At 36.0% G+C, this 19582-nt stretch overlaps 1 protein-coding gene across 1 annotated transcript in view; it reads right to left on the minus strand.

The window, feature by feature from the left end:
- nr3c1 (nuclear receptor subfamily 3, group C, member 1 (glucocorticoid receptor)) overlaps positions 1-19582 on the minus strand; it is a 44771-nt gene that overhangs the window by 12053 nt on the left and 13136 nt on the right. Inside the window, 1 exon segment of the mRNA XM_022672039.2 lies at positions 1359-1516. Coding sequence (XP_022527760.2) covers positions 1359-1516 — 158 coding nt within the window.

Genomic DNA, 19582 nt, shown 5'->3' on the forward strand with positions numbered 1-19582 from the left:
TTTAACATCTTATTTTAACTCATTAAAATGATGCATTAGATGAGGCTGACGTGTTGGTGTGTGTGTGCATGTGCATGTTATACAATATTTACACCTTACTCCTTTATCAACACACTACTTACAGACTGTAATAGGACTACCTCAGTGTGCACCATATGGAACTAACTGGAGAAGATAAACATCATATTGATCTTCATTTTTACGCTGTACTAAAAGAGTTTTTCAGCTTAAAGATACCAGCTCTACAGGAATAGGATAGTAATGTTAGCTGAGATAACTTAGCCTTAGCATTTGTCTGTTAACCACAGGTCTAGTGGCCTTTCTCAGTCACATGTGATCTACTTTCTGGCTTTCGGTGGTCTTGATATAGCTTTAATTTGATGTAGTAATGTCTAAATTCTGTGTAGCAGATTGCAGCATGATGAGGAATTTAAACAGTGCTTAGAGTCTGTGCACTGATGTTGTAAAAATGTCACATGATGTTGCATGTGACATTTAATAAACTTGCAAAGCAAAGTCGGCAATAATTTTTCAGCAGTGGGCTGCCAGTGCCAAATATGGTTGTAGTGGAAACACTGTGTTACTCCTCTAGTGGCTGACGAGGAAAGGACACGTAGGGTAGAATAAATAGTTAATGTAGGGAAAGCTGTGATATAATGTTGTGTATAGATAGGTGTTAAACATTTTTTTACAGATCTGGACAAAAAATAAGAGACCACTTAACGATAATGTTTTTCCTTGATTTTACCAAACTGAAAACCTCTGAAATATAATCAAGAGGAAGATGTATGACAAGCCATCAAACCAAACTGAACTACTTGATGTTTTGCACCAGGAGTAAAGGCATAAAGTTATCCAAAAGCAGTGTGTAAGACTGGTGGAGGAGAACATGCCAAGATGCATGAAAACTGTGATTAAAAAACAGGGTTATTCCACCAAATATTGATTTCTGAACTCTTAAAACTTTATGCATATGATTTTTTTTTTTTGCATTATTTGAGGTCTGAAAGCTCTGCATCTCTTTTGTTATTTCAGCCATTTCTCATTTTCTGCCAATAAATGCTCTACTTGACATTTTTATTTAGAATTTGGGAGAAATTTTGTCTGTAGTTTATAGAATAAAAACAACAATGTTCATTTTACTCAAACATATACCTATAAACAGCAACATCAGAGAAACTGATTCATAAACTGAAGTGCTCTCTTAATTTTTTCCAGAGCTGTATAGTGATATTTGTTCGGAAAGTGTAAAGTTGTGTCTAAGCCAACAACCTCCTTTTCTTTATAACATATTTTTATTACAAAATTTTTAATACAAATAAAAATCCCTGTGTGAAGCAGGTGTGGTAGCCGCTCACCTTCCACAGCTCTTTTGAAGAAGACCTTGCAGCTGCCGCAGGTCAGAACACCGTAGTGGCAGCCCGACGCCTCGTCTGAACACACCAGGCAGATTTTGTGTGTGGCGCCACCGGATTTCCCTGTGCCAGTGGATGTAGCCTCAGGCCTGTTTGTGCCGCTAAAACACACAGAAAGAGAGAGAGAGAAACAGATTAGAGTGGTCTCTATGTAAGATTGATGTGACAGAAAAAAAGCTGAGGGTATGATTTTTATGATTTATTTAAATTAAGTGTCATCATTTCTATCTCTCCATTCCATTAGTCTTCACTCAGTCGGCTTTAACGTATTCAGTGAGGTCAGGCGAGGTTTAAACAGTGAGATGAAAATGAATTAAGCAAATTCCTCCAATTTACTTAAACAGCTTTTTATTATTTATTATGATGATTACATATCATCTCTTATTCTGTATTCCTCTTTCTCTAATTCTTATTTCTTTTACTATCATCTCAGAAGTACAAAAATAGACCTGGAGAGATGAATATAACTGACTTATCACTGACTGCTCTTTAATTGATTCTCTATAGCCCTGTTCAGGCTGTATTAAGCTCTCAGCAGGATGTCAGTAATAAAATAATTTCACATATTTTCTCAGTGAAAAACAAAATTAGCAGAGAACGAGTGGGTTTATTTCATGTTGTCACATGATCACCTTAACCACAATATCAAACAGTAAAAGAGACGCTGGCTCTTATATCAGTTCAGTTACATCAAAAGTCCCAAAAACATTTTGATTTCATTTTCACTTTTGTAGTAAGTTTCCGTTTTACAAATGTATGTTTGAGATTTTTTTTCAGACAAAGCTCTTTTATTTTAGAAAGTTTAATGAACAATATTCTTGAACTTAATTTGTTCAAGCAGATTTTTTTGTTTCTGAAAGTTTTTAGTTTTAGAAAGTTTTAATTTATATGTTTTTTTTTTATTATTATTTTTAATCTAGAAGGTTTTGTTTCAGGTTTAAAAAAATAGAAAGTGTTTTATTCATAAAGTTTTCAAGCTTAGAAAGTTTTCATTTTTTAGATTTTCAGTTTTGAAGTCATAATGTTTTGTAAATTAAAAATGTTCAATATCTACTGGAAGATCTCAGATGTGTGTGTGCTTGAACACTAAACACAGAGTTTGGCAGCAAACAAACACTTTGCTTTCAACATGAGTCAACAGCTGTCTGGAAAATCCCTGATAAATCCATTCAGGAAAAAATGTGTTAACACCACATGGATGCAGATCTACAATTCTATAAATACATTTAGCTATATTTTCAAATGTATTCTAATAAATATAATGTTTTTGCTTTTGTGCTACAGTTCCATGTTTGCTGCTGGCTGCAATTGTAGTTCATGTTGCTTTAAGGAAAACTTTAAAAATGAAAGAAAAAGAAAAAAAAAATCCCCCTAAAAATCTGGAAGGGGGGAAAAATTTTGAGAAAAATGAAGCTTGTTTAATGGGACCCTAGAGAGGATCTTCACACTCACACATCTTATTAACAAACATCTTCTTAATGGAAGCAAAAGTGGTTTAGTGTTTTTTTTTTTTTTTGTATGACATCACTTAACAAAACCTCTGTAGGATTTTTTTTTTTTTAAAGAGAGTTTTCGTAATTACGGCCACCAGGGGGCAACTGCTGACTACGGCCCGAGCTGTGTGCCCTGCCCCACATCCAGAGTGGCAGCGCACTGGCTGCATGAGGCCTTAACAGCAACGCCCCCACAGACGCAGAGAGAGAGAGACAGAAAAAGAGAGAGAGAGAGAGAGAGAGAGAGAGAGAGAAACAAGATATGTGTGAACAAACTACCAAGTACTTTGGCCTACATGCAAATCTGCCAAACGAAGCCGAACAGAACTGAAGAAAAAGCTGCTCGTCCTGTTAACGGTCGAGCAGTCTTGCAGTTAAAGATCAGAAGCTCCTCTCCTACATCCTATAATATGTGTGTAATCTGGAGTCTGTTTATGTGCGGTTGCATAACGGCAGGTTTGCTTTCATTCAGCAGGCCTGGAGCCGGTCCAGCGCTGCAGTACGCTCTCAGTAGGGTCTGGAAGGGGGAGTCCAGCAGTGATGACCTTTTTGGTCCCTCGAATACATACCACCAGTTCATGGAGAGACCTCGGGGGTCACGCTGCACACACTACAGCTAGCACCAAGAGGCATGCTTAGCATGTATAGCAGTGCCATAATACCATAATTATCCTGATACAAGCTGCACATATGATTCAATACAATATTGCGATATATCACTGTACTATAAGCAACGCGAGTTATGGACATTTTTTTAGGAGGGACTTAAAAAAAAAAGGCCCATCATATTAACTGTTTTTCGTGGCACAATATATATATATATATATATATATATATATATATATATATATATATATATATACATCCTACGTATGTGTTATTAATGATATTTAATTATTTATTTTGATTATTAATGATTTTTAAGGCATTTACAACCTAATTAGCAACCATTAGTGAACTAATTGTAAACCATTTATAAACTCTTTATAAAGGTAGTCTTAATTTAAAGTGGTACCAATGTTTTATTCAATATTTAATCAACAATATCTTAAGACATTAACAAATGATTAATAAAATAAGTAGCTAAAATAAGTAAGGTTGTGCCATATTGTATAGTACACAATAATATTGTCATAATTTTTTTAACTTAATTTTAAAAAATCCATACTGTAATAATAGCGTTCTTGAAAGCAGTCTATTTGTGTTTGTTACTATTTACTGTGAAGCTTTAGAGCTATTTTTGTATAATTTTTGATGTTTTCAGTTTATAGGCATGCACTATAAAAAATATTTGATTAGTTAAATGTTGTTTAATGTAGCCTTTTCAAAAGTCAAAAGTATTGTAAAACTTAAATTAAAAAATTAAATACAATAAAATCTAAAATTGTTATAGCTATGTTATATTGCTTTTTTTGCATGCATGTATTATTTATTCACTAGTGAACTACAATCCATATATACATTTGTGAAATAATTTTATTTTATCACATTTAAATAAAACTCATGCTTTTCTCATAAAAAATGTTTCAATTATTAATTATCATTTTCCAGCTCTCAGCATGTCCAAGTCAGGAGCGATAGGGTAGCTGGTACCCAACGATATTTCCACCTTTTTGACTCAAGAAATTGACACTCAGCTTGGTCACATAAACCACACCAAAGCACAGAGACACCAGACGTGTTATATAACACTGTAGCTTTGACATTATCTAACAATAAAGAAGCTCTGAGGACCCTGTGAGGTGCCAGTAAGGCACTCTGGGAATTGAGAGACGCTGAAAACAATCGGCTAGCCCGGATCTTTGTTTTGTTGCTATAGTGCAGTGCAATTAATGATCTGGTAATTATATTACATAAGATTGTATTTATAAACCGGATCACATACAATAACAACACTGAACCTATGAAAGAGTATAGAATCTGCGAATCAGGCATACTGTATAAAATGTAGTATTTCTAGGTTAATACATTTCAGTGCATCTGTAGGTCAAAAGGAAAATAATGATGACTTTAGTAAACTAAAATGAATTAAAATGGAAGTTTTATTCAATACTTTAACACCATGACGTTAAAAATGAATAATAATATTATATGTAGTTATAGTAAGTAAGGGTGTGTCATTATGTATAATACACAATAATATTGTCATAATCTTTGAAACAATAAAAAAAATACTGTAATAATAGCAGTATTCTGTCTGGAAAGCAGTCTATTGGTATTTGTTACTATTTACTGTGAATTTTTTTTAAATACTTTTTGATGTTTGCAGTTTATACTAATGCACTAAATATTCTGCAACATTTAGTATTTTTATGTTACATTTTTTTATTTATTACCATTGCAAATAGTTGATTAGTTAATGTTTATAAAATATAATTAAGTTTGCATAATTTGTACTATTTATATGAAGAAGAAAAAACTAACACTGATTTATTGCAACAGTATACTCTTTATAGGAATCAAATATTTTTTGTGTTCTGACCTTATTGGAAAAATACCCTGAAATATTGTGATATTATTTAAGTGCCATTTATAGACAGAATATTAATAGTAAGTAACCTGCCTTAAGTTTTTACCAATACTTGATCCAAAAAAAAAGTAGGCATTATGGATGATCATTTTATTATTACTTAAATGTTATTACTCCCACAGTGAAAGCAGACTCAAAGTCTGATAAAGTCCTTTATCATATACTTTTGATCAAAAATGTCAGAAGCAGCTTGTCAGACCTAGACTGGCCACATTTTTGTTTTTGTCCAGCTCTCCACCTTTCTCAGTCCTTTCAGAATCACATAGACACTCATTTCTTATGGTTTCATACTTCATATGTGTATCAGGAATATGTCATAAAAGCCAATAACCACATTCAGAGCAGGGACAGCAGACACAGCAGTGCTGCTGGAGTTCTTAAACACTGTTCACTCACTGTCCTTCACTCCATTAGACTCTCCTAATTATTAGCTCCAACGTGTAGATAAAGTCAATTCAAAAACAGAAGCTCTGAATCTGTTGCTGCACAGTTTGTGTTGATCATCATGTAGTCCTTCATGAGTCCCAACAGGATGCTGCCTTCAGAACGCTGTTGCTGGACTATTCTCAGTTCAGCAGTGATTAAAAACTCCAGCAGCACTGCTGTGTCTGATGTACTGATACCAGCTCAACACACACCACCACACTAACACGCCACCCCCATATCAGTGTCAATGCAGTGCTCAGAATGACCCACCACCCAAATGTGATGGTCTGTGCTGGTCCTATGGGGTCCAGACCATTAAAGAAAAGGGTGGAATAGAAATAATATATTGCTAATATGATCTGTGTATTAGGGGTGTGCCATATCGTATCGTACGTGATATCGCCAAAATGTTTGAATACCGTGAACGATATTATACCCTGAAATATCGTGCCATATCACCCACCTCTAATTATCGCAATAGTACTACTTTTTGCCGTTTTTAGCAGAAGAAAAATTCACAATGTTCTCATTTAGACATAAGAGACAGATTACATAACTTTAATCCTGGATATATGTAGATATTTGGAGTGCATTACTAGTATCATGACCATCTGAATCATTGACTTCTGTTACAAATCTGATAAAATTATATATTTTTTAATATCTCAGCTAGCCATATCATATTGCATGCAATAATAAAATTCTAAACATTTTTTCTAATTCGGCAAAAGTATCGTCATCATCAAAATACCCTGAAATATCGTGATATTATTTTAGAGCCATATCGCCCACCCCTACTGTGTATACAGATGATAGGTGTACTCGTATTGCAGGTTATTACACATGAATTGTACAATCCAAGTTGAGACTCAATTCTAACGTCGATTAAACGAGTTATGAATACAAACCTGAGCTCCAAATCCACCTAATTTTAAACTCACTGGGCCGTGTGTGAGGTGCGAAATATAGCCTAAGAGCTGCTTACAGCACCATCTGCCTGATCACATGGGCCAGAGGAAGACGTCATGGTTTTAGCATGTCTGTGTGCGAGTGGCCATACACACACGGTGCCAGGCGAAATGAGATTTAGATCGGTTAACAATATCACAGCGTGGGGCCAGTCTGATGGGTTTGCCAGCGCCGCACTCAGTACAGGAACGGTTTGACTCACAGCAGTGAATCCTGTCTTGTCTTGTCTCTCTGTGATGATCTGATTCACTGGAGTAGAATGACTGAGTCGTAAATGAATGACAGTCTCTCTTCCCCAAAATGGAAGGAACGACTCCATCTTGGTGCTGTGCTGAGGATGGCGTGCAAACAAAATTGCCCTACATGCCCTCGCCCTAAGGTCTATTATACACAGTTCATTATTATACACTGCAGGGGTGGGGAATACTGTATAACATCACTGTCGTGCAAAAAACTTATACTGGATGTTTATGTTTGGCTCTTTTCCTTTTTTGTTTGGCCTAATACGAATCTGAGAGTTGCTCTATACATTTCGTCCACACTTTGTGATGAAAAAACAAGTATAAATGCTCCAAAATGACTTAAAATCAAACATTTCTACACTAACTTCCACTAAAAGCTAAGAAGATTTTGATCCTTTTCTGTAAAGTTGCCATTTCTAAGACATTTTGAGTTTTTTTGCGTTACACTGACAATAATACACGTCTTCATCAGGCATGGTAGGGCTTTAATTCAGAGGCAGCTGCTAAGCTGATCACTCAACGGTTTTGAAATCTGTACAACTTGGATAAGATCCAGGTAAAGCTCCAAAACAAGTCAATCCAAGATCTAATTCTGACATGTCAGTCTCATGTAAGTCTTATTTATGCCTAATGTTACATTAAGATAAATGCAGACAGAGCCTTCTCTCTTTATTCTGTATTTATTTGGTTTGTATTTACTAGTAGTTTATATTCTCTGAAAAGTTATAAATAGGGATGCATTGGAGCAATAGCATTGGAAATTGTTGGGGCAGTAAAGGGCGAAAAAAAAAAGCGAAACCTGACCAGGGCCACTTGTTACACTTGATGAAGAGCAACTTTTTAAAAATATATATTTTCAAAACTGTTTACATCGCTGTCGTATCTATACGTCTTGTAATATATAGATTTTTTACTGAAACACAGGCGCTCTTAACTCTCTAAGACTGTACCCTACAGTAAGTAGGGTTTGGTTTTATTGTGCTGGAGCACGGTTCTGCCCCCTCCCCACTCCCCCGCTGGCCTGCACTCACACTGCATTTAAACAATCCGTGCCCGAGCTGCTCAGTGGGCTTGCCGGTGTTGTACCAAAAACAGCACCCTCTCTCAGGAACGCATGCACACTGTTCTCTTCATAAAAGTGGAGAAAAATCAGCTTTAATTTATTTATAAATACGTGCCAAAAGTCACAGTTATCTTAGTCACTGTTACATACATAGCGACATAGCACCTGCTCCTGAGAAGGGGTGCTTTCCTGGCAGGGGTGCGGAATTTGCACAACACTGCCATGTTTGTTTACCAGAACGTCGCATCAGGAATGTCGCATCACAGATAGCACTCACACTAAATGCTTAACATGCTCGAGTCCAATTGAACTGTGCTCTGACCCACCCCTTCATAAAAGTATCGTAATATCATTATTATCATGGGAAACATATCGTAAGATGCCCTGTAAGCATATGTGTCACTTAATTTTACGTATGTCAACCAATTAAGTCTGATGAAATTGGAAATGGAAATTGGAAATGATTAATGGAACTTGTAATGTAATCATAGCCTTAGGTGCCCGATTAGGGCAATTTCTGATGTTTTGATTGTATGGATGCCAAACAATTGTTTCAATCAATCAATCAATCAACCTAGAAGTGACAGTATTCAAATACTGAAATGTGTCATGACCTACTTCTCTAAAATTAGTGACAGACAGATTTCATGTTTTATGTGATTAATGTATTGAAATGTTTTATAGGGGTGGGCAATATGGCCCTGAAATAAATTCACGATATTTCTTGGTATTTCCGGGATAACGATAGTCTTGGCGATATGACAAAACACTGAATTAAAAATATATATATTTCAGGAAAACACTACTGCACGATACTAATAATGCACTCCAAATATCTCCATATATCCAGGATTAAAATTAATGATAATGGACAGATATAATCAGCCTCTAGTAGATATATAATGGGAAATGAACAGTGTGAATTTTTCTTTTGCTAAAAAATTGCAAAAAAAGTAGTACCCTGGTAAGATAATTAGGGGTGGGTGATATGGCACCATTTTTCAGTGTATAATATTGTTCAATATTGAAAAATGTAACTACATTTTATTATATTTTTAGACAGACTCTTACGTGGCCACATTTGCATTCAGTGTTATAACTGTCAAGTTAGCAGCAGCTTTAGCTCATCTGGAGAGACAGCCTCTATTCATTGTCCTTGGTTAAAATCTACAGATATTCCAAAGTTACTTTTTAATGAATAAAAAACTTGTATGTTTTTATCTCATGGTTCACAGTTTATTTGTTTATTAACTCTTCTGAATACAATGAGCTAAAATAAGAGCAAGGGATGTTTTGCGCCCTTTGCTCCAAAGCTTAGCTGACAATGTCCTACCTGCCAATGTAACCATTAAACTACCGTCTAGCACAAGTCCCGATTACCAAGTGAGCTACTTTTGTGATAATGTTATTTTGTATAGAACCTGGTTAATGCTGTTCAAATTGGTGCCTTTAATTTATTTTTTAGCAGCACTGCACAGCTCGCTTGGTGCTAGCTAATTTACCCCAGAAAATGCTGTGATTTTCTGAGGATTGAGTGGAACTGTGTGAGGAAGAGAGAAAGAGAGACTAAGAGAGATATAATCATTTCTTTTTCACTTTCCAATGGACCTCAAGAGCGTTTTTCTCTTAAACACAGTACAAATCGATCAGCGCACCTGAAACCAGCGTTTCAGAAAACTTGCAGAAGCCAACAAGTCATTTGTAATTTTCATTATTGATCTTTTTTGCCCATGAATGAGCTACTTTAGCCTTCAGACAAGTAAAAAATGTAATTACCCCATATAGAGAAAACAAGCTTCATGTTTTCACGAGTAAATCATTTCAAACTATTTACTTAGAAAGACTTTTGTAGAGTCCAATATAAAACAACCATAATGTGCTTATTCTCAAAGCCATTCACCATACATTCAACATTAAACTCAATATAATAGTTATATGTGTATGTGATGAGGATATAATTATTTTACAGAAGTGGGTTAAATGAGCAAAATGGTCCAGAAAAACTGAACATGAAAAATATGAACAATATTCATAATTAAACAAATCAGATAAAGTGTTTACCATACTGTACCATAATTCACATCTATATATAGTTCTGCCCATGTAGCATTTTTAACAGTACTACTTTCTACCTACTAAAGCCGTATTAACTAGGGCTGGCCCGAATAGCGTTTTTTGAGCTCCGGATATTCGGCACTGATTCGAAGCGAATATTCGAATATTCGTTTTTAAAAAAAGAGGTAAAAAAAAAAAAAAAAAAAAAAGCAAATCACGGCCCCTTTAATCCACTGAAAAATGTTCAATTTGCTCTGACCGACGAGACATATTCACCCCGGATTTTTGGTGTTTTTATCCCCCATATTTTTGTGTTTTCACCCCATATTTTTTCTGTGTTTTTAGCTCAGATTTCTTTGTGTTTTCATCCCGGAATTTCTGCTGCCCCACACGCGGCTTATCCGCTGCGTAAGCAGGCTAGGAGGCTGCTGCTGCACGGTTTCTCCGCTGCGCAAGCCAGCCCAGTAAATTGCTGTTTGTGTTTTCACACTTAGGCTATTTGCTTAAAAAAAACAAACAAAAAAAACGTTTGTTCAGGAAGTATTTTATATTCTTAAACATTGGTAATTATATTAGAGGACAGTCATTGTAAACTGTACTTGGTCTATTTCGGTTAAAGGATTGTGCAGGGCATAGCCGTATTACTGATTTTGTATTTTTGCACTTGGGCTATAAGCTCAATATTAAATATTTCGTTTGCTTAGAAATTATTTTATATTTTTAAACCATTTTAAATTATATTAGATAAGAGGAAATTCGTTCAGACATCATTTTTGTAGGCCAGGCTTTTGTAACCGATTTAGCCCCTACTGTTGCCACATTACCCCTTACGTTTTATTATATAAATCAGTTTCGAAGAGCCTGCATTTTTTTTATCATGTATAATAGAGGTCTGCGCGAGACTGATTTTTAAACCCACTCTTCCACGCTCCCGCGTTTCTGTCTCGTTACCGCTCCGCAAAAAAATTGCTTCTTTTAATCCCGCGCCTGCCCGCCACATAGTGCGGTCCCGTTCCTTACCCCAGTCCAAACACCATCGGTGTGTGCGTGTGTGTGTCGGTCCATCCTGCGCGTTGAGAGTTTTCTTTAGGGTTTTTTTTTTTTACAATTATTACAGTTTTCTTAACTATTTATTAATTTGCTCCCGCATCGTCTGGATTAAACTCCCGCTCCAGCCAATAACAGTTCAGTTCTGTCCCGCGCGCAAGATATTCTGACGGGACCCGCGAGAACAGAAGTGGTTAGAGTGAGGTGGAACTCTGGAAAGGAGAAAAAAAACGAATATCCGAATACCAAAATTAAAAACCGAATACCTACTCAACGAACGAATATCCGAATACCCGAATATTCGGGTCCAGCCCTAGTATTAACACCACAGAAAGCGATAGTAGACCATGTGACTTATTATTATTTTTTATTTATTTAAAACGTACACAAAGAAAGGCAGCCTGTCTTTTGATGAACAAAAAGATACTAAGGCTAGTTAGCACAGTTAGCACAGCTTGTATCTTTTAGCTGGAAGGCAAACAATTTGTGAAAATGGTAGTAAACTAAGTAAACTGGTACAAAGCCTAAAAAATGCACTATTTTATTTTATTTCTAAAGCAATTAGTGTAAAAAACAAACATTTGCATTGGCGTATTGAAGTGCATGTGCAATTTAAAATACTGTAGGTTGTAATGTATTTTGTGCACTATGGGTGGGCAATATGGTAAAAATAAAAAGATTTATTATTAGCCTGATTGTAATGAAACATGCAGTTGGGCTGTGTTCTTTTAAGTACTAATGATATTCACAAAAAATACCACAGTATGACAAAATGCTGTCATACTGGTGACCTCACAAAGTACCAAAAAGGGGCGGCACGATTTGGGCAAAATATCTAATTGCGATTTTTCCACAGAATATTGGGATTAACATATTTTTAATCCATTAAACCCTAAACCTTAGTATTAGTATTAAACATATCTGTCGAATATAATTTGAAACTTCCTTCCACATCAAATCTGAGAACCGTGGGAATATTTTCAGTATTTTCAGTTGTCAGATTTATTTTAAAATTTCAAGGAACAAGGTAAAAAAAAATTATATGATATTCCCGCTGAGTATGGGAGTGACTATGAGCCCAAAGACTACAATCCACAGCTCTCTACGGATTACAAATGTACGTGGCGCACGTGGCACAATGTTGTGTCGTGTTTCCGGAAAAGCAGGCTTCGTCTTTACACAAACACTTGCAGGCTATTGGCTAATTCAAATCGCGATTTCAATTCAAAAAAACAATTAATCGTTCAGCCCTAGTTAAAATATTGCGATACTATTATTATTATGTCCAGCACTGTCTTTGTCCCACACTCTCTCCCACGCTCAACCCCCTGCCCACCCTCTCCCACAGACGCACAAACACACACACACACACACACACACACACATACTTATCCCATAACAGCAGCTGCCTCAACTTCCACAAAAGTGTCAAACATCTGGTGGCTCATATCACTAAAGGGGTGGTCCTAAAGCACACGCAGTGAAAAATACAGCAGCTGAGATCCAGACTATCTTTTTTTTAAATAAATCAGAACAGTGTGACCTTCCATACAAAAGACACTCAAAAAGTCTGCTGTGATTTATAATCAGCTCCACAGTGCACGCTCCCTGAACAGACAGAGCTAAGCATAACCGTGAAGAGACCAGGCAGGCTGCTCCACCACAAACCCACCACAAATCATTCAGTGCATTTACAGACTCTATTTATGTCACAACCTATGAGCTCTCACACACACATTAAACACAGCGACGTCTGAGTGAGGCCTGCGACACACTCCTCCAACTTCCCCATTCAGTCTGTTCCATAACAACAACACGCCCCACTTTCAGTTTTCACATGCAGAGCTTAACAGATTCCAGAAGCCATTCTGGGTTTAAAAAGCTCTTTTTGCACTTTGTGAGACACAAAACCCATTTTAGACAAAACAATCTGGTGTACGATTCTGCAGCCTGCAGTTTCCTCTGTGTAGCGTCTCTGCAAGACTGAGCGCGGCAGAAAGAAGGAAATTGTTCTTCCCTGAGGTAAAAGCCTCAAAATAGAAAAGGTATGTCAGGCATGCCATCTCTTTCTGCATTCCTTCCCAAACTCCAGACCATTCAAGACATTTGGACATCAACATGATAGTAACTGGCCTGATGAACTATTCAGATTGGGTGATTATATATATATATATATATATTTTTTTTTTAAAAAATACACAATCCAAAAATGTACACAAACGTAATAAAAAAAAAAAAAAAAAACAGGGGTGTTTGATAGGTTTATAAAAACGTCCATATTGCAATATCGTAATATTCTTAAAAGCAGCCTATTTTGCATTTATTTATGTTATTTATTATTATGTTTTTACTTTTAATTGTTTGTAATTTTATATGCATGCACTTAATGTGCTGCACTTTAGTTTTGTGGTAGATTTTCTGGTTAAATTTTCTATTTTGTTACACTTATTATTTTACACAAAATCAGACTTGGAAAGCTACTGTTTACAAAAAAGACAAATATTTTTAGATGTGTTCTGTTTCTACTGAATGTATAAAACTATATTTATTATTATACATATATATTTCAATTGCTTTAAAAACAATCAATGTTTTGTCATATCACCAAGAATATCATATATTATTTTAGGGCTGTATCGCTCACCTCTAATAGAGAGCACTATCCAAAATAAACAATTTTACATTATTTACATGTTTATTACACATTATTCAGTTCCAAAGCCCGTCTGATTAAGGGATTCAGCTACAATTGTGTTAGGAAGTATCTAAGCTAGTTGTGAACTAGGCTGGGTAATCAACAAATTAATAAATTGATTAAATGATTGGTTAATTAAAAAGAGTTAAAAGCAACATTTTAGAACCTAAAGCCAACATAATCTTACATAGTAGTGATACTAATTTGAGGTTATATTGCCCAGGACTATAAGATAGGATATATTGCGAGTGAAAAACAAAGAAATAGCAGTTTATACCAGAATAAACTGCTGATCCAATTTTATAATTAATCCCATTTTGATATGTTCTTTACATTTATATGAAACTGCAATAAAGTTAAAAATGATAGAAGGTAAAACAATGTAAGTGGGGCAGTTGCTCTATTAATATCCTCCATATCCAGTTTTTCAAACTGACTGACTTTACTATCTGTGGCTTTACATAAATGTATGTAAAATATATAATGTGCACAGTTCCTCAGCAGATATTGAGCAGCAAAAAAGGGACAGCCAATATTTAAAATCTGTAAACAGTACTGCACAACGTGTCTTTCAGTGATAGTGCTTTATTTACAGGTATAAAGAATAACGGTGATAGATGAGTCATCACTTTTAAGACAACAACAAAAAATGTAGGTCAGATTTACTGAACAACAGGTCATCCTCACAGCCCTGAAAAAAATCATTAAAAAGCACTCGTCTACTACACGCCCCTCGTTTTTAAACACTGAACCACCGTAAGCTGGCTCAGGAGCTGGTGATACTCTCTGCCAAAAAACATGTTTGGCAAACCAATACGGAAGGTACACACATGCAGGCACGTACAGCACGCACAAACACACCCACACAAACAGAACAAGGGAGGGAGGGGGCGAGAGAGAGAGAGAGATAGAGAGGAGAAAAAAAGACAGTTTGAGAATAGAGCAAAAGAAGGAAATAAAGAAAAAAAGGAAAGGAGAGAAAGTGAGCAGAGGTGTATTCATAATCATAATACAATTCCAAAAAGGCTGCTGCCGTCCCACTAAGCTGTCCGCTGCCGTCCAGCTGTGCAGCAGAAGGAAAAGTAGGTCAGGCCAATGGCCGCCCGCTGAAGCACTTACACCGCCGAGATGATCTTCATCTATTATACATTTCTGCTGACTGTCAGGATTTCTGCAGCCCTTCACCACAGAACCGGAAAAAGGCGAAGGAAAAGAGAGGGAGAGGCCAGAGCCCCATTAACGGCTAGGGATGACCACCCTGTCAAATATTCATCAAAAACAGAGGCAGGACTTTCCTACAGCAAAGAGAAGAACACTAAACTAAAAGCACACACACGCACACACACTCCACAAACTCCAAAATTTTGGTTTATGTTTAGGTCGTCCAAAGTGGGGCAGGAGTTAAAAAGTGTAGTATCTGAACAGTTGACTGAGGTCAGAGACAGAACAGAATACTGATACTTATATGCTGGTTTTTCCAGTTGGGCAACATTCAGCTTCTGAAGCAGCTCCTCAGCAATGCACACACACTCTTACCCCACTTACCCCAGAAAATGGAAAGCACTAAAAACCCTACTACCTCACTGGACTCTATTGCACACTGTGTAATAGAGTAATTACTACCTCACTGGTCTTTTTTGCACACTTTTTGCACACTGCATAATTTGCACACTGTCTTGTTATTTATTATTCTTTGTCTGTATGGTGTTGTATTGTCTGTCGGCACTTTTGTACTGTTGCACTATTGTTCTGTCTACACTGTGTTTATGTGCACCATGGTCCTTGGAGGAACGTTGTTTCGTTTCACTGTGTACTCTGTACATAGCTGAAATGACAATAAAAACCACTTTGACGTTGACTTTGAATAAACAATTAACCAAAAGAAAAAAAAACACTTCCTTAAACTGCAGCTGAAAAAGTGGACTTCATCCTATTTTAGAAACTTTAGAAACTTCTGGTTACGATAAATGATTTATTACGGATTAGTTATAGCTTTAGCACTTTTTTATACTTTGCTGGCAGTTTTCTCCTTTACTTCTTTTTTAATACTATGAATTAAAAATGGATCAAAAAATATTTTTTTTGGGGCAATTTTATTTTTATTTATTCAGGATTCTGTTCATCAGTTTATTGTTGTAAATATAAGAACACACATATTAGAGCTCCAAGTTATTAGAGGAAAACTAACAGTGTGATATTTTGTTGTTCTGTGATATTTATTGCAACAAAATATGTATATATACTTTTTAACAGATAAATGGTTCAACATTCATAATAAACAGTAAAAAGGAAAAAAAAGTGATGCAGTAAGAGACACTGTGCACCCTACATAGGGGTGGGTAATATGACCCTAAAATAATATCACGATATTTCGTGGTATTTTCATGATAACGATACTCTTACACTGAATTTAAAAAGAAATTTCAAGAATACAATACTGCAACAAAATGAAAATTACATTTTATTATTGCATACAATACAAGATGGCGCTACCTAAGATATTAAAATAAAAGAATTTTCAGATTTGAATCAGATTTGTAACAGAAACAGTAAGAAAGTAGTACCCTGCTGTGATAATTAGGGGTGGGTGATACAGAACGATATTTCAAGGTATAATCTTGTTCACAATATTCAAAAATGTTGGCAATGTTATTGCGTACGATACGATATGGCACAGCCCTAATCCTACGAAAAAAACTACTGTGCACAAGATGTGAAAAAGATGCTGTAATGTAGTGATATCAGTTTCTGCATATTTCACAGATATTTGTTAATGTTCCTAAATACTAATTCAGATGGATAATATTACAATTTCTTCATTATTTAAATATTTATTTCTGCACCTGTACTGACGTTCATATAAAACCCATTGGATATCAGCATTGTCCTCTTAAATACCAAATTGGTGAATTCCTACACATAAGGTTTTTAAGATTTTGTCATTTTAGGACTTTTTTTTTATTATTTACAATAACAATCCTATGCTAAGCTCAGATCAAGCAGATCGGCATCTGACTATGGCGATTGTACATGACACATAGGAGCTCGAAGCCTTGGCAGCTTCTTTTAAATCAGGAAGTGTCTTTTTTCACAGTCATTTCTTTGGAAGGGATGGGATGAATTGTAGACATTTACAAACTGAGCAATCATCCTAAATACACAGGCTTATTTTGAACAATCTTTTTATTTTGTAAAATTAAATTAATTAATTTTATTAGTTTATTTCTAGACCTAAAATGACCTATTGTATATGAGTGTGCGTTCATGGTTTATACCAGCTATCTCAGGGGGGGTATTTGACACTTGGTGGAACACCTTCCTCTACTGTTCTGTTCACAATAGATGAAAAGAAACCTTGGCTTACATGTTTGATGTTTTTTTTTTTGTGTTGCTTTTTTCCTTTCTGTGCCAAACCAAAAATCCGTGTACAATTACACCTATACACAAACCAAATGCGTTATGTAATAATCAGGGATGTGCCAATCCGATCGAGTAACCCAGGACTGTGGGAGATCCAGGAATATTAGGATCGGGTATCAAGATTTTAACATCAATCCAGCTTCCAGTATTTGTTTTAACCAGCGCATCTTCAGTTCTTTGAAGATAAATTAAAGAGAAAAACTAAATCTAAAAACACTGCTAATTTAAATAAAATCAGTATAAATTATCTGAACTGTTCCTAAAATCTGATTTTACTATCTTATCTAAAATGTGTTACTCTATGAATAGAGGGGGATGTCCTGATCAAACCCCTGATAAGGACATCCCTAAGAATAAATTAACTGATAAAATGTCAAAAACATGTTAAACATGTTAATCACATCAGTGTGAATGAATACTATTATTTGTATTAATAAAAAAAACATATATTTGCTATTTAAGTTTGATCGGATGTACAGTTGTGGTCAAAAGTTTACATACACTTGTAAAAAAACATAATGTTATGGCTGTCTTGAGTTTTCAATAAGTTCTACAACTCTTATTTTTCTGTGATAGAGTGATCGGAACACATACATGTTTGTCACAAAAAACAGTCATAAAATTTGGTTCTTTCATAAATTTATTATGGGTCTGCTGAAAATGTCACCAAATCTGCTGGGTCAAAAATATACATACAGCAACAAAATTTGTCAATTTTGGTGATGTAGCGAGTTGTGTCAATCAAATTAGCTTCATGTCATGGCCTCTTCACTTCTTGTAAGTGATTCTGATTGACTACAGCTGTTGACTTCTCATGAGCCCATTTAAATAGGGCTCATTTGACCCAGTGATTAGACTCAGCTACAAAAGCTACAATGGGAAAGTCAAAGGAACTCAGTGTGGATCTGAAAAAGCGAATTATTGACTTGAACAAGTCAGGGAAGTCACTTGGAGCCATTTCAAAGCAGCTACAGGTCCCAAGAGCAACTGTGCAGACAATTATACGCAAGTATAAAGTGCATGGAACAGTTGTGTCACTGCCACGATCAGGAAGAAAACGCAAGCTATCACATGCTGCTGAGAGGAGATTGGTCAGGATGGTCAAGAGTCAACCAAGAATCACCAAGAAGCAGGTCTGCAAGGATTTGGAAGCTGATGGAACACAGGTGTCAGTCTCCACAGTCAAGCGTGTTTTACATCGCCATGGACTGAGAGGCTGCCGTGCAAGAAAGAAGCCCTTGCTCCAGAAAAGGCACCTTAAGACTCGGCTGAAGTTTGCTGCTGATCACATGGACAAAGATAAAACCTTCTGGAGGAAAGTTCTCTGGTCAGACGAACAAAAATTGAGCTGTTTGGCCACAACACCCAGCAATATGTTTGGAGGAGAAAAGGTGAGGCCTTTAATCCCAGGAACACCATGCCTACTGTCAAGCATGGTGGTGGTAGTATTATGCTCTGGGGATGTTTTGCTGCCAGTGGAACTGGTTCTTTGCAGAAAGTAAATGGGATAATGAAGAAGGAGGATTACCTCCAAATTCTGCAGGAAAACTTAAAACCATCAGCCCGAAGGTTGGGTCTTGGGCGCAGTTGGGTGTTCCAACAAGACAATGACCCAAAACACACATCAAAAGTGGTAAAGGAATGGCTAAACCAGGCTAGAATTAAGGTTTTAGAATGGCCTTCCCAAAGTCCTGACTTAAACCCCATTGAGAACATGTGGACAGTGCTAAAGAAACGGGTTCATGCAAGAAAACCATCACATTTAGCTGAACTGCACCAATTCTGTCAAGAAGAGTGGTCAAACATTCGACCTGAAGCTTGCCAGGAGCTTGTGGATGGCTACCAAAAGCGCCTAGTTGCCGTGAAAATGGCCAAGGGACATGTAACCAAATACTAATGTTGCTGTATGTATATTTTTGACCCAGCAGATTTGGTGACATTTTCAGCAGACCCATAATAAATTTATGAAAGAACCAAATTTTATGACTGTTTTTTGTGACAAACATGTATGTGTTCCGATCACTCTATCACAGAAAAATAAGAGTTGTAGAACTTATTGAAAACTCAAGACAGCCATAACATTATGTTTTTTTACAAGTGTATGTAAACTTTTGACCACAACTGTAATTAGGGATGTGTATTGGCCATAACGACGCAGGTGTTTCAATTCAATGTTTCTTCAGTATATTTAGAAATACACACTATTGTCTTGCTTACAGTAAGTAAA

This window comes from Astyanax mexicanus, chromosome 2 (genome assembly GCF_023375975.1).
Source record: "Astyanax mexicanus isolate ESR-SI-001 chromosome 2, AstMex3_surface, whole genome shotgun sequence".
In the NCBI taxonomy this organism is placed as follows: Eukaryota; Metazoa; Chordata; class Actinopteri; order Characiformes; family Acestrorhamphidae; genus Astyanax; species Astyanax mexicanus.